The sequence below is a fragment of the Passer montanus genome, unplaced genomic scaffold (genome assembly GCF_014805655.1).
Source record: "Passer montanus isolate IOZ18808 unplaced genomic scaffold, ASM1480565v1 scaffold7, whole genome shotgun sequence".
Taxonomy (NCBI): Eukaryota; Metazoa; Chordata; class Aves; order Passeriformes; family Passeridae; genus Passer; species Passer montanus.
The window spans coordinates 13,683,375-13,711,280 of NW_024372147.1; the positions used below are offsets into that span (position 1 = coordinate 13,683,375).

The 27,906-nt window shown below is 42.5% G+C and overlaps 1 protein-coding gene across 2 annotated transcripts in view; it reads right to left on the bottom strand.

The window, feature by feature from the left end:
- Positions 1-27,906, bottom strand: part of DMRT1 (doublesex and mab-3 related transcription factor 1) — a 59,168-nt gene that overhangs the window by 16,295 nt on the left and 14,967 nt on the right. For both annotated transcript variants that reach the window (XM_039730045.1, XM_039730044.1), the window contains exons 3-4: positions 18,302-18,585; positions 8,780-8,942 (exon numbers count right to left, since the gene is read on the bottom strand). In XM_039730045.1, coding sequence (XP_039585979.1) covers positions 8,780-8,942; positions 18,302-18,585 — 447 coding nt within the window. The remainder of the gene's footprint in view (positions 1-8,779; positions 8,943-18,301; positions 18,586-27,906) is intronic.

The window sequence follows — 27,906 nt, forward strand, 5'->3', positions numbered from 1 at the left end:
GAAAACAAAAGCTATCCCCATATAACAGCCAAATTCCTACATAACTCAATTTCGACATCTCATCTGGTGTGAACTGCACTCATTCCTAGTGTAAACCCCAGCGCGCTCTGCAATGATATACTGTAATGTCACATCGCAATCTGGATTTACTATAAAGGGCTGCTGACGAGTTTCAGAGCAGTAAACATTGCTGCGAGGTGTATTTCACACTGAGCTGGTTTTTATGAAGAACACTTCACCGCCCAGCCACAGCACCCAGATGATGAATGGTGAAAGATGCATGACAAGCTTCATCATTGTTTGTAAATCTTAACTGTTCCTGCTCACTAACTCTGCAGGCAATTTTCAAAGACAGCGGCCGACAGAAGGACAGCACAGCTTTCCTGAAGGTTATTCAACTTGTACTTGGCCTGAGCTATGCCTGTGAGGAGCACTGGAAATAAACTCATTGGCTACACTGAATCATAGAATTAAAAATGTCTGATGAGCAGGCACGCTGATGGTTGCCAAATTAAGAAAGCTGTTAAGTAGCCTTGGTATCTATTCCCTATCCTGCCCCACAGGACTACATGCATCAAGGGCAGGGAACATACATCACTATTATTTACACATGCAATAGAAATATCTGTATTTATAAACAGGCAGAATTAATTATGGTCCTGCTCCCACGTGATGATTCCCTGTTATCCTGCGCAGTTACACACAGTGCTCCAACATCCCCCAGCAACTTTGCCCGCTTGTAGCAAAGCTACTTCTCCTCCGTCAGAAGTGACAGGGGAAAGGAAAAGACAGAAAACTACTCATAGCATGCAAGCATGGCAACGGGACAGATGCAACCCTTCTTTGTTTCCCCTGAGATAATTCAGGGAGCAACACCATAGATGCAACAACCACTTGTGAAGAGTCACAGTTAGCTCCCTTCAAGAGGCAAGGTCAGTCTACACTACAGAGCCTTACTAATTCCTTTTCTTTTCCCTTTTTCCTTTAAAGCTCAGCAAACACTTCTGCTAGAGTCTCTCACAATCTGCACAGGCCTCTTTTATAAGCAGAAGAACTAGCTCAGATGGAGACTCTCACCTGAGCTGCAAAATGGGCATGAACTGCAAGGTAGTCTAGAGAGGCTCTCCCATACTGAAAAATTATAGCTAAATATGGAGTTCTCTCTTCTCTTAACTAGACAAGTTACAAGGATGCAACTGCACATTAAAGCAAAGCAAAGAGGTGAGCGGTATCACTGTTACAATTACAAATCATGCCTAGATAATCACTACTGTCCTGGCAAGATGTCTCCATTTGTTCTATCACTTTATGGAAAACTCTGATAGTTGATTTCTACCAATTTCTGTCACAGTGGGAAAAATTCTGTATCCAGAGGTAATAAATTCAGAGCATCAAAGCCACACCAGCTGTAAAAGAAAGCAGCTCAACTGACAGTGTTGATTTTTTTCAGTGAAGGACCCAACATCCTTTAAAGCATGAAGAAAAACCCCACACAGCCTCATCAGCTATAGTAACATCCACCATCTGACACAAAAGAGCAGCTCATACATGCACAAAGTTAAGTCCAGGAGTGCAGCAGGTATAAGCCACTGGTCACTCAATATATGGCTCTAAAATGCTTGTAACTGCAGAAGGCACTGAGAAACCTTCCTCTGCTACTAGAATGTGAAGCAGAAGAGGGAAGGTGTCCAAGGAAAGCTAACAGAGGCATTATATATTACAGGATAGCACCCTGGCAGGCGCACAGAGAGATGCTGATGTACTGTGCAGGATCCAGTGCAGCGGCACCACTCTCCCACTGCTGGGTCTCTGCTGCCTGCTCAGCAAGGCTTTCCCAGCTGGGATTGCTGTGACACTGCAAACTTCTTTTCATAGAAGGAAACTGAAGAAGTAGAGATTTTGGCAGTACACATAAATGCATTGCTTTGGATCTGGCAACCTGCATCTGGTACCACTGATTTAAGTTTCTTCAGAATAGAAGGACTTTCTTCAAACCCTTGTTTTACAAACTCAAAGTCTGAAACTTGTAACAAAATGCAGGCTTCAATTGCAAACATACTGCATCCTTTGATCCACACAAAATACTAAACAATGGACAAATACATCCAATGAAGAAAAACTCAGTTTCTCCGACAACTATGCACATGCATGTGGTTTTGCAGGTGGGGGAGGACAGGGTGCCACTGGCAACTGCTGAGGGTTTGAGCTGTCCCACTCTCTCTTGCTAGGATGATGAAAAATGAAGGCATTCCCACACAGTTTCCACAAGAGCTTAAAATTCCTGCTAGGCGATCCTAAAGCCTCAGTCCAGCAATGCCTATGTTTCCACAAAAACAGGTGAAAAGCCTTCAAAAATACAGTTTTGTTCTACTACTCTGGAGGCAGGACCACTGGCTGCTTCCAGGTCGAACAGCAGGGGTTTGTCAGTCGCCCTGACATGAATCAGCAAAACCTGCAATCAGAAAAAGTCACTAAACAAGCCTGTAATTCTGCAGCCATCCAATGCAAAGCTGTTCTGTGTGCTTTTTAGTGTTGCATTTAAATAAGAAACTAGTAAAATGAGCCTTTTAATCAGGTCTGAATTAAAGAGGAATAAAAAAAAAAAGAAGCTTGTATTACTTTATTTCTAGGAATTCCCATCAGACCTTATAAACTTATTTTAATATTGCTCAAATCTTCACTAGTACAACCTCATTTATAACACAGGCCAGTAATTTATAAAATGACTTCCATACACAGAAAAATGAGCTTATATTGCATATGGCTTACATTATCAAATATATTTTGACAGCTGCCATTACAACTACTGAAATTATCAAGTATGATTAACACCATCATGAATCAGGGTTAGCAACCTCACTAGTTTAAAAGGTAAAAAAAGGCCATGCTCAACAACTGTCTGTTCAGCTACACCCAGAATTCCAATTTTTAATGAAAATGATATGTTAAAAAGTCATTTGCCTAAAGAGATCTATAAAACATTACAATGTGCATGCAACATAATTAAGGCATGCAGAAATATAATACAAAATCTGCTCACCATCACTGTAATCAGTACCAAAGGGAAGCTGCATGCAGCATAGCCACTGAGGACTGCAAGATGCAGAGATGAGAATGCACAAAAAAATAAATAGCTGCCCCAAGTTCAAGTGATCCACTTGAACAAACTCGAAAATCTACAGATTTAGATCTTTACCGCTTTCCTCTTCTTTGGTGCTATCTCAAAATCTGTTGCTAAGAGTTTGATGTAAAATGATAGTGGAAACTAGAGTCTTAAGTTTTCAGCAAACACTGCTTGCTCCTTCATCATTAAGGACAGACATTCTTGAGTAGAGGTCACTTTTTAAGCAAACAATACACAGATAGACACACATACATAACACACAAGCTAAATACTGATGAATTTTTGGGTGCAAAATTTTATCCTCCCCATACACTCTGCTGCTGAAACCCTTCCAATCTCAAGATGATTTCTGGTGATGCTCTCCAAAGAGGTGCACAAAAAAGCAGTAGAAGTCTGTCTCACACCTGAAACACCTGGACCGCCTGGGACTGAAAGAGCTACTCTTCATCTTACACAGATTGTGGCTAGCCGACTGACAAAACATAATTTGGGCTATTTGCTATAGTTGTTTCCTCGTTCCTAAACACTTTATTAGTACAGCTTTGTCAGTGCATCTTACCAGCTAGCTGCAAATTAAGAGCAGACAGAGGCAAGGCTTTTTGCTATTCTTTGGGGTAATTTCTCAGCCATATCAAACCAGCCAGCTTTGTTTGCAGTTCCATCTTTGCAACTTCAATGCTTGCAGAAAGCAGTTCAGATTCATGGAAATGGTCTCAGTGACCTTTTGCTTACCAGAACTTCCTGACCTCTCTGAACTACAGCCAAGTGCCACCTGTGGCTCAGAAGTGTTACTTGTTTGTCATGGCATTCACTTCTGGGACATATATTCACACAAAATTAAGATATATAGAAGGCCGGAAAAAGTTTTGGTACCAAAAAACCCAGCTGGGAAGAAAACATCCAATCTGTGAATCTCTCAAGCACGTTTCTGGAGCACATAGCATTCCTTTCATTCCAGCAATGTTTTTGTCAAAGTGAAACTTTTTATCTTAAGCAGGCAGACCTCTTCCAACATGCCCTTTCTTGCGGAACTACTGGAAGAGGCTCTTTACAGAGCTGCTCAAGTTTGGCTGGGCTTCTCCCATGGCTCAGTACTGCTGTTGATACAGCATGCAAGAACAGAAGCAAGGCCAAGTCTCTAAATGCAGATTCCGAAAATGTCTGTGGCGCTTTCAGTTCCCCAACTGTAAAACGGTGCATACCTGCTGCATACATTCTAGAAAGCACTGTGAAAGGGCTGGAAGTAGTTATGCTGACACAGAAAACCTGTTACGAGAAATGTTCTTCTTCAGAAAATGATGTTTGCTTATTTACACAAAACTGCTGATGCTTTCTGCATCAAGATAGAGTCTTTTCTTACACATCTTCAGACTCCTGCTTAATGTTTAAGCTGCAAGTACAGCACTGCTCCAGTGCTTAATTCCTTGTATTTCCAACACCCATGACACTTAGGACATGAAAATAAAAATTCAAAACTGTCAAGCAGCTGGAACAGAATCTTAATGCAAGACATTTTTTTTCACCATAGCCATATAGTGTAATTATCTCAACATTTCACACAACGATGACACAGAGGAGGTTTCACTCCATGCTAACTTTAAGACCAGATAACTACTCTAAAATCTGAAGTGTCTGCAGATACAGGGATGTTTTATCCTTTGCATCTTTGAATGTTAAATTTTTCTGCCACTTTCCTAAACCTGGTTAAACACTTTCATAAAGATAAGCAAATGCTGCACTTTCACGCAGTGTAAACAGAACCCAGAATGAGACACATGACTTGCATGTGCTTTCTTGCTCTCTCAAAGCAAGGCTTTGTGCAAGTTATTTCATAAATATTGGAGAGGCTTACTAAAAATCTAAATCTTACTGAAAATCTTACTGAAAAAACTGAAACGTGGAAGGAGAGAGACTAATCTGGGTAGTGTGCCAAACCTAAGAAGCTTCACTAAAAAAACCAAAACCAAACAAAAACCCAACAACAAAAAAAGCATGCAGCTGTCCTACAGGAATCAATGGGAATAAAGTGTTTGGATTTTGGAGATTAAATACCTTAATACTCTCTCTTCTCCACTTCCCAACTTGTCTTCCAAAACTATAATTTTGCATGTACGGATTTTGGAGATTAAATACCTTGTTGTGACCCACTCTCTCTTCTCCACTTCCCAACTTGTCTTCCAAAACTATAATTTTGCATGTACACGCATAAGATTTGACAGTCTTTGCATATGCACTTTCCTTCCATTGCTTTTTCAGAAAAAAGGAGACGGAAATATTTTGCAGTACTGAGTATAAAATCTCCCTCCCACCTAGAAATTACCACCTAAAACTTAAAACTTGGTGACCTAAGGAAGCCCTCTAAAAACATTCTTTTGCTGTTCGTCACTGGTTTATCAACTTTTTCTCCCCTTTTTTCCCATTTTCTGCTGAAACAGCAGCAGCTGTGCTTAGCTGGAAGCAAAACATGTTACTTGGAAACACTTCAGACTGCAAGGAGGTTGTCTTGATGGTCTTTTGCCACTCAGAAAACATCAGCCCATTACTATATGTAAGACACTGTAACATGCCATGATGGTCCTGTACAACTGCTAGAAGCTTCCAGAGATCTTCACCGAAAGAAAGAAAGAGAAAGAAAGAAAGAAAGAAAGAAAGAAAGAAAGAAAGAAAGAAAGAAAGAAAGAAAGAAAGAAAGAAAGAAAGAGAAAGAAAGAAAGCGTAGCTAGTTCATTTCTCACCCCTTTTATTGTAACTAGTCTAAGCAGGCAGATAACTTACTAGAACAGAATTAGTTAATGGTCTCAACTCAAATACCATGACAACACATGAACTGGCAAAGCCTCTATAATGCTGAAGCTGCAGCTGAAGTGCAGGTAACAGACTGTATGTGTGTGTAGTAAGACCACTGCAGATTTGTGCCTGGGAATTTAACAGCCATTTTTGCTAAAGATGCAAATTTTGGATGTTTTGAAAATGTGGCTAAAACATCAGTGTTTTATTTTGACCTGCAGCTCTTCTAAGCACACTGTTACCCTTCTGCAAAATTTCTGGGTTAGCAATACATAAGTCTTCACAGTGGTCTTAAAAATATAGTCACAGGTTTGCTGCAGCAGTTTAGGTGACGTTTTAGAGTCTACATTACATAACAAGTTTAATTAGATGATCCTAATGTTCCCTTCTAGATCTAAAATCCATCAATACATATCTTTAAAAAGAAAGACTCTGAGCATGATTACCACTTCAAACATATAAAAGGAATGAATAAACTATGATTTGCATTTTTAAAAACGCACTAGAGTTGTCTTCAGCAAGTAGCAACCTCTAACGCTGCAGAAACATGTGACTTAGACTTCATAACAAAGGAGTCAGGCACTGAAAGGACAGGACAAAAAGCTCAGCCCAACGATCAACAGAGAAATACCTAAGAATGTATCTTTTGCAGGAGACAGCAACTGCAACATGTGCAGTCAATACTTTGGAGAAATGATCCACACTCTTTAATACACATGATCCACCCAGCACTCACACAGGTGACAATAAAGAGGCAACAAACCTCTAACCCTCTCAGGTCTTTGCAAAGCAGCCGAAGAAAAATGTAATGGAAGAGTAAATAATATATTTCCTGAGGATATTCTTTTGTCTGTAGACAGAAACAGTAAAAACATCTCCTCCAAGAACACACCTAAGAAAAAAGAAGATGCTTCTAAGAAGCCTGTTGGCTATGATCCTGCTCACGGGTTCAAATTTCTTCCAAAAACATTGGTGCCTCTTTCACCCACTAGCTCCCTGCTATGGAAAAACACTTCTTCAGAGTCTGGAAAATGCTGTTTGATCTCAGTAAATTACATCTCACTGCTTGTCGGTTTCTGATTGATGGTGTAACTTAGGGAACAATATCTGTGTGTGGAATAGTGTCTGGAGAAGCAGTCAGGGATTATTGAAAATACAGTATTTATGCAGTTTAAAAATCAGTAGAACATTACGTATAATTTTTTTCTAGAGTGATGAAAAATTACTGAAGTGCATTTGGGAACAAAGGGTATAAGGTCTTTTGTCTATTTTTAAAAACACTTGGCTGGTAAGACCTCTTAGTGAGTTAGTAGTGATGGATGCAAGAAAAAGTGTCAACTGCAGTTGAGCATAAAACCAACTGCTTCTCCAACCAATGGGCAGAAAGGAAGACGTCACTGTTCAGTGGTGGTTAGAAAAGAGGGAATAAAATAAAGCTGAAGAAAAGAGAAGGAAAATGAACCAAGGATCACTGATTTCTCTAAGCCATTTAAAACTACTGGAGAAGTAGGAAAAGTCTACGGTTTCATCACACCATATGTTGTTTCTTCATCTATCTAACATGCCACAGTTAGTTGGAAGACTTTGAAAAACAGCCCCTATGAAAGAACAGCCACCTCCTCAACAGAAATGATTCTGGAGTTAGTGAATACAAGGGCTCGGTGCTGACTTACACAAGGTATGACTTTATACACACTTCACCTTCCAAAACATCACTTGGATCCTTAAGGTCCTGTCATGACACGATAGAAACAGACACCAGGACTTCAGCCACAGAAAGACCACGACTGAGAGCAATTATGGAACCTATACAACATACATCCTTCCACCAGACAGAAGGAGAAGACTAATTTCAATGCAGAAGGAAAGAGAAGCAAATGAGGATGGATGCTGTTATCAGTGCTGTGACTCAGTAAAATAAAAAAACAAACAAACAAAAACAACCCACTAAAACTTGGCAGGTATAAAGTGAATGAAAAAAAAATACTTCCCACAGACCATACAAAATTAAACTGCCAAGTTCACTGATTGGTACAGAGAAACAAAACATGTGAAAAGCTTATTGTCCTGGCTCAGGATATCTTGGAATGCTGGAGAATGTCAAGATCTTGTTCTCTGTTTCTCTTATTTCTCCAGCATCAGTTACTGACCTGATTCAGTGATGGAGAGGCAGCTCAGTGGAGTTGGATTACTCCAGCAGAGCCATGTTAACGCCTGTCTTCTATGGGAGTAAGGGAACAAGGAAGTGTGAGAAACACTGTCTAAACCATGGGGTAAATCCACCAGTGCTGGAACTTACTGAGGATTACAGTAATCCTTAGGAGAGCCTGAAACACAATATGAAAAGAAAGATTCATCTGCAGTAGTTTTAAATTAAGTAACATGGTATGATGAGCTTGAAAAAAGAAAACAAAAGCAAGTCTGCAAAGGGCTTCATTATATGGTTGGGATGCAGAAGTAGCTCCCACTTGTGGTTCAGAAAGGATGGAAAAGGTTCAGTGGGAGGCCTGTGAAAAAAATCACAGTATTTCTGTGAAGAAAGGTAATTCTGAGGTTGAAGCACAGATTGTTATTTACTCCTGTGAGGGAGCCTGGTGGTAAGCACCAAAGACAGCACCTCAAGTGCTGCACAACTTAAGGGACATACCTAAGTGCAGAAGGTAACAAGTGATTTGACTCCTGAACCATGAGGCTTCTAAAGTGCAAGACTGTATGACTGTACACCATCACTACAAGCCTTCCCAAAGTCAGCCACTATCTTTAAACAGCTGTGTGATGATGCTTAGCTTCCTTCCCAGCAGCAACCCACACCTCCTGGGTGTAGGTCCAAAGCATGGTGGTGCCACGCGCCCCAGTGGGTGCACTTACCTCTCGCTTTTGACTCCGAGGAGGAGGGGATGTCCTCAGGGGTCAGGATTTGGGGGAGGCACATGGGAGCGCCAACCCCCTGTCCCAGGTAGGAGGCAGGGGGGTAGTAGGAACACATGCGGTACTGGGGGCTGACGGCGTGGTGTCTCTCCATGCCCTTCACCTGTCAGGACAGAGAAATGCAACAGCAGCCTGTGAAAGCAAAGCCCCAGTGCCATGGGGGCACCCTGCTATCCCTCACCCCCACCCCTCCACGGCTTTGAAGGAGGTCACAGTGGGTGCATGGGAAGTAAAATTCTGACATGCTAGCCTTGGGTTTTTGATTTTTTGATTTTGATTTTGATTTTGATTCACAGTCTGCCCACATTGATCAGCTACAGATGGTGTGGTGTGAGATGTGACCCAGCAGCAGCAGCAGCAGCACACCTATGGCTGTTTTACCTTACTGCAGATAGAGATGCATCTGGCACACAAGCAAGTATCCTTCACTGCAAGCAGCTTCCTGCCAAGTCCCCAGCTTATGGCACATTCAAGTGTATACACCTGACCAGTGTCAGAAGTGAAGTGTCCATCCAGCTTCTATGCCTCTTCAAAGACTAACCCATCTCAGACTGCTGATAACTGCTCTGCCAGGGACCTGACTGGGTGGCTAAGGAGGACAGTCCTATCAATCGATTCTCACAAGATGTGCTCCATGGCATTGAGCAGTGACACACCCAAACACAAGTACACTGTTTTTCTTACAACACTGTAAGATGGGAAAAATATTTTCTTTTACTGAACAAAAACCAAGCTGTGTTTAGACACAAGAAGCTGGTTGCGAAGCCACAACTGGACAACAGCCAGCAGATCTGCCATGTCATCACAGCATCAATCAGATATCCCTTTTCCCTTCTACAGATTGCAGCAAAGTGGCAACACTCAGAAATCAAAGTTTTTTCTACTCCAATGCCCTGATATCATCCAAACTGATCTCCTCAGAGGTGTGGTAATGCTTTCTTAAATTGTGTTTTATGAAAGAACTAACAACTTACTATTATTTGTTACAAAGCCCTAAATGCAACATGGCCTCTGTGCTCCAAAAATGCTGCCAAAACAAGATTAACAGAATTAACATTCTCAACAGGAAAGGTAAGACTAGCTGGTTTCTCTAAGTATGCTGGGAAATGAGTGACTGAAAGACGGAAAGCTTCTAGGCAGAGACAAACTGTCAGAGTTTTGCACTGGTTATGATAGTAGCAGTGCCAACAATAATGCACATCCAGCCATGCAATTACACAACGTCTGTAAGCAGACATGCCTGACAGCCTTTTCAGCTAGGTCCCACCTCTGGTCTGCCTGCTCCACTGTGGCTCCCTTGGGTCCCTGGAGCCCTGCCCCCCAGCCCTTCCCAGGCTGCAAAGCTGAGAGCCAGGGAGCAGGGGAGGCTGGGCACACACCTGCTGTCCCAAGCCAGCACACCTACAGCATCTGGTCCTAGCAGTAGGAGCCACCAGCACCTCCCAGAACCACTCCACAATGCAGTCACCCCTTGTTTTCCAAGGGGAATTCCCTGTAAGAATGCCATATTCATTTTCATATGCTTAGCTGCAATTAATGGGGCGCAAGCCACATAAAATCCTGTTGGTGCTCTCTGAGGCATGTTTTCAGTGAGATTAGGTATACAGAGAGAGAATGGTGGCTATTTACAGGAAGCAAAGTGCACTTCTGCCTGATTTCTGACAGCAGCACCCTTGCATATACTTGCACATGTACTGAGGGACTTGCTTTTAGCCTGTGAAAGTTAAGAGCTTTTCTCCTATAAATTAAAGCAATACTTAAAATTTTTGTTTTTCTACCTTCGCATGCAGAAAAAGTTCAACATACACTGAATTTTCATCCAGAGTAAACAGTAAATTGCTCTTCAAAAATTTAATGAGTCATCCTGAGGAAGTCTGAACTCAACCACTGACATTGCTTCTCTTCTGACAAAAGGCACTCTCCTTTTTGGAAACAAGACTCCCTCAACAAAACAGTGCCTCTGTGCAATACAAACTGCCCAAAAGCACAGTCCAAAGGGCATTTTGAATCTGCACACTTGCAAAGCTCACCAGCTCTGGAAGTACTGGGGAAAAGAAGTTAGGCAACTACTCTCTGTCTGCTGTGTTGCACACAGTTTTCCTTGCCTTGGTGGGGCAGGGCAGCATCCACAGACCTCACATCTCCTCTTCTCCCCCTTACGCAAGGCCATGTGTGCACACATACAACCAAGAAAAGGCTGCCTGCCTTTCAGGAGACAGATTATGTCAGCTGTAGCAAAATGGAGGGATCACTCCCTGGCACAAACTCAATCATGCGCACATTTCCCCTCCCTGTAGAGTGGATGCAGTGATCCACCTCCTTTCAACACTTTTTTTAGGGGTTTTCTCAATTTCTTAAAAAACCAACTCACCTAAAATCCCTAGATGCAATGAATTACTACTACTATTATTATTAGTGTGTGGTAGCTGACTAGCAAGAGACATGTTTTATAATCTTATTACCCACACCAAGTCTATGAACCACAGTTCGACCGACACCCAGAGGCTTGGCTCTGCAAAGAATATGCCATGTAACCACTGAAGAAAATCCAAAAGCCTTTTTCTTTTATCAAACTATTTAGAATCTACACCACAGTAAATCTGAACTGTAAGGTTTCCTTTTTACAGTGCTTAGCAATCTTATTTTACAGTAACAATAAAAAAACCAACCAGTTGTAAAAATTCTTGACCTTAGTGCTGCATTAAAAAGGGGGCATAAAAGACCTGTATCTCATGAGAAGGGACATTTGGTCTGTATTAACTCCTGCAGCTCTGTGGAATCCTTGCAGGTTTTTGGGGGCCAAGAAAGGAGATCAAGACAGCCTTGGGGAGACCTTTGAATATTCAGATTATTTTCATCCTGGGGCAGTTCAGCTTTCAAAGTGCTAGTCAGGTACCAGGTTTGGGATCCTGCGCTAGTTCTGTCCAGGGGGAATGCTGGGGTCATGCATGGATCATAGGAGGAGAATGCCTGGCCTTCTGGTGTTTCCTGCCTCCCTTGCCCCTTCCATCCCTACAACACAGCTGAGACAGGAATGAGCTGGGACAATCCCACAAACCACTCTGGTTTGTATCACTGCAGGCTACATGCCAAAAGAACAAGGCATATTTTAGGTGAGCAAGAGCTGTGGAAGGGAAAAGCATGCATTAGTCTCTGCAGAGAGCATCCTGAGCTCCTAAGTTGCTTCCCTTCCAGCCACACAGTGCTTGTGCTCTGCTCCAGCTGCAGCATTCACCAAGCAGCTCACAGACTTTAGTGGGAGACACATATCATCACAGCAGCAGAGTTGGCCTATGCAACATTTACAGGTTCCCCTAAATTGTACAACACAGCACACACTCAGTAATGTTTTAAAAGATATACTGCAAGCAATGGTGAGATGCTTACAATTCATGAACAAATAAATATGGTCTGATTGGAAGGCCACGAGTGCATTGGCAATTCTTTCCCTGTGCCTTGAAAAGCCACTGTGAGGAACTGAGAGGCAGCTACAGTTTGCCCTTGCACAGATAAGCTGGAAACAGGACTTGGTCATCACTGAGCAAAATGGCCAGTGCAGCCCTCAGCTATGTCCAACAGTGACAGCATACATAGCAAAATCCAGGGAAAACATGAGGAAAATGCTCTTGCATCAGACCATTCCTGTAAAAAGCCTTTCTCAACAGCTGGTGGAAGAGCACATAAAGCCCAGTGCCTCTTCCCAAGCTTCTGGTAGCATCTGCATGATTTCTACATATCTTCTTCATAGAAAAAGAGCTGAGGAGAGAAGGTGGCCAAACCAGAAACAGGGAGGTGTCAAAGCAGGCACCAAGTGGTGACTCATCTCTCTAGCCTCTGAGATTAGAAAATTATTCTGCTCTTCCCAGATATTTGTTTAGCAAAACATCACCTATGTAATTCTTTTATTTGCAGAAGCTGCCAGACACAACCTCTTTGTGAGCCAGCCAGTGTTATCTTCACACTTTACAGCTGATCCCAACTATGGAGCTTGTTTCCAAGAAAGACAAACAGGATGAGGTCATGGATGCTATTCCTGGGTGACAAAGCCTGCAAAAATGTATAAGCAACACGGTGCAATCCTTCAGCTCTGCCACTGGTGTGCCACATGATCTGGGCCAAATCACTTTACCCAGGATTTCCACCCTTTTATTTTGCCCATGACTCAGCAGCAACTTACAAATCTCAGTAATTATGGAAATATCAGAGAAAACTGAAAGTTTAACATGGTCTCCTCCTTCTGTCTTGATCTTGATGTCAATTTCAGTGGGCATAAAATTGCATTTGTGTCACTGCTTGCAAACAACAGAATTCACAGGTTGGTTTCGTTGCCACTGGGCAATGAAATTGAAATTCAGGCATCAGTAATCCCCCCTGTCATCTGTGAGCTGTGTGACTGTGGCAAGTTATTTGACACTTCCCTGCCTCAGTTTCTGCAGTTATAAACCAGGTTTGCTGCTACTGTTCCACCTTGCAATATTACTGCTCATGTGCTGACCACTCACAACTACTGTTGCACTCATACTGCCCAAGGTGTTTCATTCCTAAAACCAGCTAAGCATGTTTTCCAGAAAAAAGAAAAAATGAGTCTATGATACCCTGCCTTGACTTACTTTGATTCTAGCACAGAAAATACAAGACACATCTATATCTGTCCCTCCTTGATAGACAAACTTAATTAACCTTTGCTATTCTGTTCCAACCTATTCTTTTAGACAAAGGCAGTGACCCATAAACAATATGTTACCATCAGAATCTCAACTGCAGTGACACCTAGAGATATAGCCCTATCAGCAGTATTGGAAAATAAACCACTTAGATTAGCTCCTCCAAGAAATATGGATTGCATTCATGTCACACATGAGCTGTCAGAAACATTAGGATACTTTTAGCATAAATCTGTAGTGTGAAGGGTATGTTATGAATACAGTACATAATTCACTGCTTACACATAAAATTGGGACTGTCTTGGGTGACTTGCACAATGTGTATATATTTACACACACATGCACACATTTCACACTGACTTCTGGAGAGTAAGACTGCAATTTCTATGAGAGACAGGCTTTTTGGAGGAAAACCTGGGCCAGAAAACAGAAGTAGGTGGAAGAAGCTGAAAAGAGACATCTTTTTTTTACTAGCAAGTGGCTATTCTTCAACTTCCTAGCTGTCCTGTCACAGCCACATTCTTCTGTATTTAGTAAAAGAGAATTTTTCCAAATTTGGTACTTCTATGAAATCTTTGCTACTTCTAAGAAATCCTTAAAAATCAGTTTCCTACATCAGCAATACTAAATACTTTACAGATGGTAAATGCAAATCCCACTTGCTAGAAAGCAAGTCAAAATTTCTCACAAGTTATTTTTGTTCTAAACTGGTGTAAGGAAAGAAGAAAAAAAGTTGAGATTCTGAAAATGAGAACACTGGTTTGCCAACAATGGGAAGGGAAGTTCTGGGAAGGAAAGGAAAAGGAAAAGGAAGCTGAAGTTCTGAAATGTGTCTCAAATGTCCACCAGCCTTAACCTTCCCCAGGAGCAGGATTCCTGGAGCTACCAGAATACCAAAGAAAAAGCAGCCACTGGTCCCAAGGTGTGGGGGCACATTCTGCATCTTGCCAATTTTTAACGGTTTAGCTGTATGAACCAGAAGTTTTAACATTTTTGGGGGATGATGTTGACTCACAATGACTCCAGATTAGACTTGTGTTATGGATCACATGGCAGCAGTTTGTCAGCTTTGAAAATCAAGTCTGATTCAGACATGTCCAACAAGGGTCTACTTTTGCTGTGATAGAAAAGACTGCAATCACCTCATATTTTCCCATTGCAGTGAGAGAAGTTTCAGAAGCACCAACTTTCAAGTACACCATCCCACTCTGACATGCAGTACTGATGTTGGCAAACTGATTTTACTGTTAGTTAGATGGAATTGGATGGAATGCACACAAATTCCCATTGTAAAAAGCAACTATAAGAGCTTCAAGGGAGAGTCTAGATGCTGACACAGGACTGGAGGAAAAGGAGAGGTACAGTAACCACCAAATCTGCTACATTTCCTACCAACCTAGGCTTGTCTCTTCCTCAGGTGCAACACTAGACATATGTGATTATCTGCCTTAGCGCTGGAAGGAGCAGCAGAATATAAATGACCAAAGGAGAGTCAACCAAAACAATAATCTTCATTATGCTTATCAAATCGTGATGGATACAACTTCTGGTGTGACTGTATATAGATGAGGAAAACCTACAGAGAAATACATAAAATATTTGCACCTTTATGAATCCACTCGAGCATGCCAGCCTCTGCAAAGAACAAAGACTAATGAAATCTGACATTAATCTACATTAAAGATTCAGCGATTCAGTTTATTTGCCAATGCTCAATGATGCATTAATCCTCATCTCATCCCACACACACTCACATGTTTCCTCCCTGGCTATTCTCTCTTGCTCCCTAAATTCTGAAACAGCAGACAGCTGGGCTGCTCAAGGCCTTGTCTTAATCCAGAAGTTAAATATGCAATTCTCCCTGTGTGGTTGAAGTTAATCTAGGATCTGTGAGCCTTCACCAAGTGAGCCTGGAAAAGCCAGGTATCTTGTCTACCCAGCTTATACTAGAATACCTTCCAGTGAGCACAGTGACTTCTACCATAAAAGAAACCCTCCTGTGAGCTCACACCTTAGCAAGCTGCCTGCTGTAACCTAACTTGGTTACAGCAGGCACTGCTGAGCTATGATTCTGGCAAAGAAAAAACAGTTAACAGCCATACAAGTTAGGCAAAAAAATGCACTTGTACTGGAGTCTGGTTTAATAAAGCCTGTACATGCAAAAAATAAATTCAGTCAGTACAAGCAGCCCAGCAGAAGTCCCAGTGTAGGTAACAGCTATGTGTTTCTCTGAGGAGGATAAGCACACACAGGTTTGCCAGCCAAACCTCCTGAATGTAAGCAAGGTCTGATTCCTCTTTGAGGATCATTCTTTGAATGAAACTCTCCTTTAATTCCTTACTGCGCTTGACAGAAAAGCTCGTTAGTTATTCATACTCCATTTATTTCTATTTCTGTGATGTTCCCTTGCTGGTAACCCGCGTACGCAGAATTTATGTAAAACCACGTGCAGCAATTGAGACCTTATTCCTCTAAAAATAAACCATCTTCAGTGCCACACAGGGTTTTACAACCTCAGCATCACTGTACCCACTGCCATCAAATGTTTTCTAGCCTCTCACTAAAACTTATCATTATTTGTGCAATTTTATGCTGTTTTAAGAGTACGCAAACTCCAAGACGCAGAACTCTTCCAGCAATAACTATCCTACTTGTAGATCAGTCTGAAAAACAGCTTTTAAGTTACAAAACATTGACCTTGAACTACACCCTGCCCTGCAGCAGGGAAGAAGTTGATCCTCGTTTCAGGACATTTAGAAGCTGGGGAGACATCAATTCTGCAGGCAAAAAGCAGCACCTTTTTTCTCACTTCCTGGACATTCAACTAAAACAGCACTGAGGGATCCCAAAGGTCTGCTCTGGAAAAATTAAAATCTTAGATGTGGTAGACACTTAAATTCACATAAAGGTGAATGGAATAATGTGGCATATCCCACAAGAGACATTCACAGCTTTGAGCCTACTCAAAGGTGGAAAGAAAACCGTCCTTTTTGACTTAAACCATGTAGTTTTTTCCTTACTTACCTCTTCAACATCTCACTAATTTGAATGGCACTTAAGCAGAAGTTAGTTTCTGTAGGGCCTGAAGAGAAGAATTACGGAAACCACACAGTTGTTTTAATTTCTTTAAGGGGTGTCAAAGGTTCCACAAGCAGCAGGTGATCTCACAAGTGAGACACAGACTTTCTAAGCCAAGGCTTTCTATATACATTACAGTACCTGCCAACACAACTGTGGAGACACTACATCTTCATTCTAAGGTTTAACATGTTTTAAGATACTCACGTAACTCTTCCTCGAACACCATGTGCTAGGTGAAGTGTGGGACTAGCAACCTGCAAGAACGTTATTTTCACAAGGCAAATGTTGCCACCCTTCATTTGTGTTGTGATTGTGTCTCCATGCATCAGCAAGCCAAGTCCTGCAGATGCTTGAGAAGTAACCTTCTATATGAAATACTCTGCTATACCAGGCTAACCCAATCAACCAAAATGAAAAAGTTGAAAAAGCACTTCTCACCTCACCCCATAACCATGCACAAAATCCTGTAAGTCGCCTTGACTAATTTTTCCCTTGGCCTGGTGATTGAAGTCATCAGCTGGAGAGGATGCCACCAACTGGAAAGGTGTACCTTCATGTATCAACACACTAAGAGAAGAAAGCTCTTATGGCATGGACTTGCACTGCAGAAGGATGGGAGATAGCTCTTTATCCCCTACTGCTGAACTCACAGCAGAAAAAGGGACGCGGAATAGTGGCAAGTGCTACAGTAATTGCAATCACTCTGGCATTAGTTTCAGCTCCCTGGTATCAAAAATTAAAATGCCCTTTCAGAGCTGGTCCCTGTGCCAGAAAGACCTGGCTAGAGAAACTCCCTGTCAGCAAACAGGATGACCTATCTGCTCACTTACACAAGGAGGTTTCGGTGGACATTTCACTGTTGAGTGGTTTCACAACACAGCCTTTGCAGAAGCAGCCTGCCCTGTCTTGATGCTCCACAGAAGAGGTCTGCCCTCTCCTGTCCTTACACAAGGGACACAGGCATACACAGACTCAGAGGGTACAGCCTTACCAGTTCAGTCTCAGACAGAAAAAGCATCTCTGCTGTCCAAAACCAAACAGTCCCAGAGTCACTGAAATGTTTCCACTTTGCCAAGAATCCCCCATATTAGCAGATTTTCCCTTTTCCAGTTTCTGCCTGATACTGAATTGGAGGCTACAATTATCAAGTCCTAGAGTGAGAGGGCTTGATTTGCTTTTTGTCCTAACAAAGTACATAGAGCTCTGGTTTGAACCTCTCAGGTACTGCCTGAAACCTGAACTACATGTGTAAAAATCACAAGCTCTGGAGCTGCCATTGCCAGAACACATAACTAGCAATATGCCACGTCACATTCAATAGACTGCAATCAAACCACTGGACAACAGCCTATCTCCCAAGTCACTTTGGCACCTTGGATGTGAAACATGGAAAAACCCATGCTTCTGAAGAGCAAAGCCTCCCAGAAATTACACCTTAGACTCCCAAGATGTTATGTTGGGCAATTGAGTTGGACTCTTTTTTCTGGAAAACAATTCATAATGTACTGTCACATAGGAGATAAAATCAAGTTTGTACCGTTTGTGCTTGTGGCAATATATCCATACCATTATTACTATCCAACTATGTAATTACTTTCGTTATGCTGCATTGCAACCACCCATTTTTGTCTGACTTTCTTAAAACAGGTCCTAATGCCACCCCGGAATATGATTCTGGTTTTGCACAGCCATGAAACCAGCAAGGCGGAGATCATACCTGCCACTGTTTTCCTGACTGGCTCGGCATGTATGTTGCTGGGAGACTCCGAAGGCTGTTCTTCATGGCTGACCCTACAATTGTACCCCCTGTCTCACTTGAGGAAGGCTCACTGGCCACTGCCATCTGGTACTGGGAGTAGTTGTACAGGTTGTTATAACAAGGATACAGAGAAGGCTGGTAAAAACTGCTGTAGTAGGCGGAGTCCACAACCAACTCAGATGTGCTCTCCAAGTGCCCTCTGCTGGGGATGGAAGGGATGTCCTGAATGAGCATCCGTCCCTCTGGAAAAGAAAAAAAAAAGAACATTATGTTTCACCTTCTAATGAGCTACTACTCCTCCTAAAGGCTGGAGAGAGAGTGGTAAATAAGAAGAAGTAGGAGCTGAAAGCTAAACATGGCTGAGTGTTCGCTGGAAACTCAAGCGGACCAACAACTACTCACAGTCCACGATGCCACCTACACACACCACAGACTGCAAACCAGCAGACAAAACCAACTGCAGGTTAAGACAATGCTCTGAATCCTCAACCAGTGTCAATGGTGGGGACAATGATTTACATCGCCTAACTTTGCAGTCCCCTACAACTTTTTAAGCTGTAACAGTGTGCCAAGTCTCTTGTAACTCTCTAGAAGCAGAGAGGATCTACAGAATGCTACAGAATGACTCCTCCCAGCCAGTGTCCTCAAGGTGAGAGGACACCTTCTGAACATGCCTCTAGGAAGGGCAAACAGCCACAAGGCAAGAGAAGTTTCAGTGGGCAAAATACCACAGGAATAGCCAAGGTGTCCAAGGAACCCACATGCTACCTGTGAGCAGTATTGTCCTCAATCCTTGCCGAGCCTTCATACCCAAATTTAGCTCCCATACCTAGAAAATCACAGAGCAGAACAAGATCCCCCAACCACTGGCAAAAGAGGAGGAAGAGGAGGAGGAGGTGCAGAAAAGTATTGCTTGTGACTTGCTGCATCCACTCTGGACTGACTCCAGATCAGGGGTTAGCTGGCTGCACTCCCCACAGGCAAGGTATGCCTCCCTGTCATTCCGAAGACGGGGATGCTTCTCAGACAATGAGAAGCCACTACACTGTCAACCAGGGCCTTGCAGTATTTGCAGGCTTGAAAAATAGAAGGTGCTTGTTGGTACTATTGCATACCCAAGCTCTCTCTCTTGGCATCAATTACATTGCCAAGCCAGACACAACAAAAAACTGCCACAATCTTATATGTACTTTTACAAGGGAAAAAAAGGAAACATCCAGATCCCTCCATATCTGGCTCTAGTTTGCATGTCTGTGACCCTGCCTTGTACCAGTTCTTTGTAAGAAGCTACTCTTCTCCCCATGATGTTGTCCAACTGTTTTGTAGAGAAGAAAACTATGTGGTTTAAAGCATACAGATGAACTCCCAAGAGCTATTGGTATGGACATGAAGCAGCATGGGCAACAGGCACATAGGAAATAACAGCCCTAAGACACATTTTGGGCAGGTCTAGTTTGTTCTGGATCTTTCTCTTGATGTACCTGGTATCTTGGTTACTTACCTGTGGAACAGCCTCTCAGTGTCATAGTAACAACATCCACAGTCCTGTGTATTAGCTGCATATTAGATCAATCATCAGTTTTACCCATTATTGCTATTTACAATACAATTGTGTTTCACTTCTTCAGCTATAATAAAAGCTTTCTGCAATCATGGATCATCTCCTTCCAGATCACTAAATTACACAGTGCCCCCATTCAGTTCTTGCTGCCATTCTGTTGACACCAATGAACTATTTATTAGCAATGACTGTTTTATGCCTCCTGCACCTGATTTTTCTGCAGACCCATGTTAGCTGGCCTTGTTTATCTGGAGTATTTCTCAATTTTCCACACAAAACAGAAGTGTCTCCAATGCCACAGAAGACTTTTCACAGTTTGTGTACTTTCATTTCTATAATTTTTAAAATTGTTATTATTCTGCTTCTAGGCAAGACTCATAGATCCTTTTGTCTGCATCTGATAAAATCAGAACTTAGACCACAGACACAGCGCAAGCTTGACTCCCCTCCCTAAATTTACCTCTCAAATAAAGCTGCATTCCAATTGCTCTGCTTTAAATGTTGCAACATAGAAGGCAAAACTAAAAATCCTCCAACACATTCCTTGCTGGGATATAGATTTCAGATGACAGAGACATGCAAGGCAGTCACCTGCTGAACTTCTCACAAGGCTATATTATGTTGCACAAATGCACAATTTCTTCTAAAATCTCTGCAGTGTCTTGCAATTTACAATGCATCATTAGAAGGGCTACTACTCCCTATTAAAAATACTAGCACCAGGAAGATGAGGCATTTTTACACCTGCATGATCTGGATGAGATGATCAAGATTATCCTCAGTCAGTTCACAGACAACACTAAGTCAAGCAGGAGTTCTGATCTGCTGGAGGACAGGAAGGCTCTACAGAGGGATCTGGACAGGCTGGATCATGGGCCAAGGCCAGTGGTGTGAGGTCCAGCAAGGCCAGTGCTGGCTCCTGCCCTGGGGTCACAGCAACCCCAGGCAGTGCCACAGGCTGGGGCAGAGTGGCTGCAAAGCTGCCACAGGAAAAGGCGCTGGGGGGGCTGCTGACAGCAGCTGAACATGAGCCAGCAGGGCCCAGGTGGCCAAGAAGGCCAATGGCATCCTGGCCTGGACCAGCAATGGTGTGGCCAGCAGGAGCAGGGCAGGGATTGTCCCCTGTACTTGGAGCTGGTGAGGCCACACCTTGAGCACTGTATTCAGCTGGGCCACTTACTCCAATGAAGACACTGAGGTGCTGGAGCATGTCCAGAGAAGAACAGGAGTAGGGAAAGGTTCTGCAACACTTGTCCCATGAGGAGTGACTGGGGTTGTTCAAGCAGGAGTAAGGGAGGCTCAGCGGGACCTTACCACTCTCTGCAACTACCGCAAAGTAGGTTGTAGCCAGGTAGGGTTTGGACACTTTCCCCAGGTACAAAGTGGCAGAATGCCAATAAAGGTTCATACTGGACATCAGAAAGAACTTTGTGGAAAAGGTTGTTAAGCACTGGAATGGGCTGCTCAGAGAGGTGGTAAAATCACCATTTCTGGAGGGTATAAAGGAATGACTGGATGTGACACTAGGTGCTGTGGTCAAGTTGACAAGGTGGCGATGGGTAAAAGGCTGGACTCAATGATCTTAACAAGGCTTTTCCAATCTAAATTATTCTGTGATTCTTATTCTCTAATACACAGGAGAGATCAGTCACCCTGGGTGCCAGCAGCTAAAAGGAAGAGGGGGAGAAAGTAAGAGGTTTTGTTGCAACCTTTGGAAAGGTCTTATGCGCTACACTTCCTAAGATGGGACAAGATGGGTTAGGCTGGAACAGAAAGCTACCCATAGCTATCCACCAAATCTCACAACCATTCCTGATATTCCTGCTGCTTCTGTGACATTCTGGCAGCTGTTAGTGGTACAGCTCCCTCCTGAAGAGCAGCAGTGGCAGTATTCTGCTCTATTAAGGAGAAGGATAAAAAAAAAAAGCTTTTCAATCCTTCTTTTTTCTATCTGTGGTTTGGGCTACCATCATTTGGCACCAGCGGTGCAAAAGGCTTGACTTGTCCCGCATTTTCTTTTATGTAGCTGCAGAATGTGATTCTTATCCACATCAGTGAATCAGAGTTCAGGGCTGTTAAAACTCAGCAGAAGTGCTCTCTGCTTTCTTTAAGCCATCGCTCCATGCTCCAAGTCCTTACACTACTATCAGCTGCTATGTCCAAAGCTGGTCTGCAGAGCTGGCTCAGGCACCCATATGCATAAATCCCCAAGCATAAGCAACCTGGGGCATTTTTTTCCCTTATAAACCCAGAGTTATGAAATCCATGGTCCTTGTAACATCTCTGGAATACAACTATTCTGAGCCACAGGGCCACTCTACAGACATGTGCCCAGCAGATTAACAACAAAAAATAGGAGCAAAGGGAAAGGTAAAGTTCAAATGAAGGGAAAGACACTCCCAGCTCCTTGAAGAACTAGGACTCCTGTGACACTATCGGAAATACAGCCAGAATAGTTAATTTTCCCTAAATCCAACAAGACACCACACTTCTAAATGTGGAAGGACAGATCTGCAGGAATCAACATCTATAACTATCTAGCTGGGGTAACTCTGGTTGGTCTTTGGCCCATACCTGTACGGGTAGACTCCTACCTACTGGCTGAACCTTCCTACAGCCATGCCTCCAACCACTCAACCAAGTAAGTGTTCTTCTTAAGGAAGCTGTCAGCCTGTGACTGTGACTGTTTTCTGCCAGCAAGCAGAGAACACCAAGGTTAAAGAAGCAGCTTTCAGCAGATTTCTTTCTTTCTTCCAAATTCAACACATCTGAACGGCTCTCCTGGCAAGAAGAGGATTCTCCCTTGTCTTAAAGCTTGCAGCATTACAACACCTGCATATCAGGGTGAAATTTTTGAGAGGAAAAGCTCTCAAGAAGTAACCCCTACTGCACTGTGAAGCTCCTACTCTGCCCCTCCACATGCACTTAAAAATATGAGCTTTGCTGCAGGATCTAGGCTTATGCCTTGGCTGTCTTCACTCTCCAGACGCAAAAAGTAGGAAGGGCACCTGGGCCCTTCCCTTGCTGTTACACACAAATTTAATATTTCGGAAGTTGCAAACACAACATGATAAAGAATGGGACTGAGCCTGTACAAGGATATATGGAAAATAGAGTAACAGTAGCAAAAAAAGAAAGCAGTTTAAATTCTCACTCAGATTTCAGAATACCAAGTCTACTATGTAGGCCATCACAGGCTCTTCATCCACGAGCAACACTTTTGCAGCAAAGACAACAGTACCTCTTCATGCAGCTGTGCCCTTGGATCTCTTAAGTTCTATGTCTTTAATAAGTCCCATAGAGAACCGATGCTACTTTTTTGCACTATGTACACAGTTTGAAATATGGCCCACTGTTTCATAGAAGATCAATATGATGCACAATAAATACTGGTATGGATCTTTCAGTGTTGTAGACGACTCTCCAACTCTATGGCATATTAATAGTAGTTAACCAGTAATTCATTTCAGGGTGGCTGGTATTTTCTTTTAAACAAGGTGAGTACTAGGGGTCAGTTACACATATATATCTTTTACATTCAGTAACCTATGATGGGCTCCTGCCTTTGCTTAGCAGAGCACAGTGAAAAACACTGGTCCAGTCCTTAGGTAATGTAAACCAGTCTCAGACCATTTACTTCAATAAAGCTATGGTGATTTACACAAATTACGGATATGCATGGCAAAATCAACACAGAGGCCAGTATATAGATCATTTGGGAGAAGAAAGGAGAAAGACCAGGTGATTTACAGGAATTTCCATCATCATCTCTTTCTCACAGATGCAAATGCATTTTTAAGGTTATATACTGAGAAGTAAAAACACTGAAGTTTAAAGGCTGCATAAAAGCATAGACTATTTTCTATTCCTACTGGTACTGTTAAAGGCCAGTTTTACATCTTATTATGTGCTGGCAAAGGTAATTTAAGTATGTGCGGGTAAGCCTCTGATATGAGGTCAAATGACATAAGAGTCCCAACTATTAGACTTTCTGAGCAAGTAAAACAGGGTGGTAGCACCAAAGTGCCCATTGGGAACCCACAGAGAAATATGGGGGATATTATTAGTCACCTTACTTGTGACAGATGCACACCAGCAACTGTTTTATAAATCAGGATAGCAGAGCCACATTTCCATGTCTGGGAGCATGCTGTAGCATGGTTCAATTTAGTCATGTGGCATTAGACTGGATTAGTTGGGAATTTCAGAAAAGGGATTGGCATATGCACTGTGGCAATCATGAGAATTTCACTGCCCCCATTTACTGGCATGTGTTCTTATATAACCCAATGGTTCACATTTATTATTTTTTCTATGCCTACAGAGACTCTGCACATACACAGCTCTGCTGCTGAAAATACAGAACTGGGAGTACTCAAATAACATAGTGACTCAACAAGCAAGTAAGCACTGCCCAGTGAGCAAGCTGAACTAGTGGTAAGTTTACATTTCCTGCAGTTTTCAATTTAGAGTGACTGTTTTCACCACTTTTAATACTTCCTGCAACCCAGCTTCTGCAGCAGGGACAGCTACACCATTAAAACACAGAAAAAATTATTCAGTCAGGAAACACCTGCCTTCATATCTCAAAAGAATCTTGTATCTGACAATTTCTCCTTGCTCAGTACATAAAGCATTGACACACTCCTATTAGCTGGTTTAGCAATATTAAGCAGTGCAATGCATTAGTTTAGTTCAATTCGTATCTGGCTTTGAGGTTGGACAGTAGCCTTGAACAAGGCCAGTGTGAAATCACTCCCTAACATCATAATCAGAAACTCTGGTACAATGTGTTTCTCCCACCACACAATCATGACAGAGCTATTTCAGATGTCAAAGAAAGCTGGCACTATTGCTTTCTGCTGAGAAACGCTGCCTCCCAGGGTACAAAACCCACATGCATGCTCCGTCTTTGAGAGGAGTATTTCTGCTCTCTTCCCATTAGAAGTTGTGGATTATCTTTGGTTCCAGCATTCAACTTTTAACTTGATATAAAGTTAATGTGCTAGACAATGTTCATTTCAGGCAAGGCTGTGGGGTTGTGTAATTTTCTGCCACCCCCAAAAAAGGCCATTATCTGTAATTACCCATTACCATGCATAATTATTTCTTCTATTCTGGTCTATGGCCCCCAGGACTTCATGATGTTACAGCTCACTGCATTATCTTATCAAATTTGTTAAGGAAGCTTTTTTGACCTTTCGAGCACTTGTCACAGCATATACAAAAGCCAGCAATAAATTGTCTAAGCATGTACCATGTGATTTATTATTTGTACCTTGCATAGTGATACCGTACAAAATATTACTAATTAACATCTTCCCTATTCTCACTCCCTGCTTTAGATCAAGTAAGAAGAGGAAAAGAAATCCCTCTAGCAACAGAAGGAAGGGAACGGAAAAAGGCTGGAGTCACTCAGTGGGAATTTAAGAAGCATGACAGCAACAAGAAGCTAAACCGGAACATCAGCCTCTGAAGATGAGACCCCAGCTGCTCTCTTCTCCAGTGCCACCTTTTCTCTTTCCTCTTTCTCCACAGAGTCTGTTTCATCTTGTTTTCACACCTTTGTAACCTGCTGATCCCTGCTCTTTCACAGGAAGTCGATTTACTGCTCCTTTACTATGCAGAATACAAACCACCCCATTCCCCACTCACAGCTTTGGTTAATGCAGTATAGGTTCTTGACAGACAAATTTGGTCCACTATGACATTCACAGGGATTGTCTTTTATGTACACTGATGTGAATGTGCAAAGAACCAGGGTTTTGTCTACATTACTCTCAAAGCTCCCAGAAAAGGACCAGGCAGTGATCAGCATCCCAGCACTACCTGCTTTGGCTAAGAGCTTCACTGCACTATAAGTCCATTTACTATGCCCCTCTTCTTCCTAAGGGCACCAGAACTGGAGGTGACAGAGCAGGGCACTCAAGAAAACAGGAGAGATAATGCCCTGTTAGCCTGACTTTTGTCTTCCACTTAGTTCCCTATTTATCAATATACTCCAGAGACTGCTTTATCCTAAAACCTCTTGTTTAGGTGCTTGTATGCATAAAACTCTCAACTCACATCTCTATCTGCAAAGACATACTGATGAAATTATGACTTAAGAAACTGTAGTACAAAAAAGAGGTTTTGGTGCTTTTGAACTATGTCGTTAAATATATAAACTTCCCAGGAATCAGGAAATCTGAGACACTCTTCTATCATGACAAATAGAAGGAAACATCAAGGATCAGGTACTTTGTACTAAAAGAGAACAGTATGAATTGCTGTAGCACAAGGTATGCAGAATCATGCCTTTCAAATCTGTCAGTGAAAGCCTTCTCCCTTTAAAAGAAGACTGAATCAGGAGACCCCGGATCCCTAAAAGTAATCCTGAATTCAAATGCTAAGAGGTAGCTACTCAAGGCACTGCTGTGAAGGTAAAACCTTTCTGTGTTTCTCTGCAGTTTGCAGATCTCTGGCCCTTCACTCTGTGCTGCCTCTCAGGCAAGTGGGGAGGTGGAGACCACTCTGCAACCAAGATGATCCAGCAAACACAGGCAACAAGCAGGGTCCACAGAGCAGAAAGGGAGATCATGCTTGTACCTCTGTCCTGGAACCTGGTTTCTGAGATGTAAGGGCTCTTTCTCCTATTGAAAGCCAGATCTGCAGCACTCCAAATTGTTTTGGCCGGAAAGCTTTTCAGGAAACTGTGTCTCTTCCTCTCTCCATCAACTGCCAATGTTATGGCTATTGTTATGGCTACGTTGAGCTCAAACGTGAAATCTGGTGGTTCTTTTTCCTTTCTGTTCAGACTACCTTCCCAGACAGCCCTGGGTATGGAGCTGCGCTCTAACACCTGTTAGAGACAGAAAAATAGCAAGTACCAGCGATATCAGTCACGAGGGCTAACAGCAGCTATGTCTCCAAGTTAAGAATAGCCAAAACACCTTACTGACAACCCAGTACCTCTCCAACCCAAACCAGAAATATACATTAATTCTTCTCAAAGCAGGAATACACATTTAAAACAAACCCCAAAGTGTGTGGTGTAACAATTCTGAGCCTCTTGCGGGCCTCTGGCCTCTTCCCTGAAACTGGAGTGTACAAGGACCAATCTATTCCACCTCTTTATCGCGGCCATGCGTTATCACCTCCCAACTCCTACCATTTGCTTTTCACCTCCTCCCACCACAGCAAGACAAAACAATCAGTCATTGCAGCTTTCCTGCAGTGGGTCTGAAAACTGTATGGGTGTCATGAAAAATTCCTTGCTAGGTGCAGCTGCTGGACCATTGAGTTCAGACAGCATTATCAGTGAGGAGCTGGCATAATGGCAGCAATGTCTATGAGTACAAGGCATGCTTCTCAAGGGCTACCTGACTGGAAGAATTCAATTTCACCTGGAAGGAACCAGTATTATTTTTTTCTCCCTTCTAGAAAAGGGAGAAAATAACTGCAGAGTGGTCTTTGAGCAAAATGGCATTTACCTAGTTCTACTTCTGAAGAGCTAAACCAGTTCTAAGTGGGACAACAGATTTTAAAAAGGATAAAACTTGCCAGAAAGAAACACTCTATGATAAATGTTATGCAAAGAGGACAACACATTTCAGCGAAAGTTAGGAGACCTCAGAACTAAGCTTATTTCCTATAGGCCTTCTTGAGCCTTATGGTGAATTCACAGGATTTTGCATCCCCAATGCTGCTGCTGTTCACAAGACCAAACTTAACTCCATTAAATAACACAGAAAACTTTAACTGGAGCTGGCATAGTCTGGCAAAGGCACAAGCAATCAGAACAATCATATTGGAGATCAAATAAAGGTTACCTAAGGAGATCACTAAAGTGCAAAATAAACTGCTTTCACTTCAGTACATGTTCTCTGGTCTTTCAACAATTTCTTTGTCTCCTCCCTGAGCTCTTCCAAGTTAAAGTCCAGATGTGTGGGTCCAGACCATTGCTACATCCCCACCACTAGCTATAATGAGAAACCTAGACAACAGTATGAACAGGGAAATA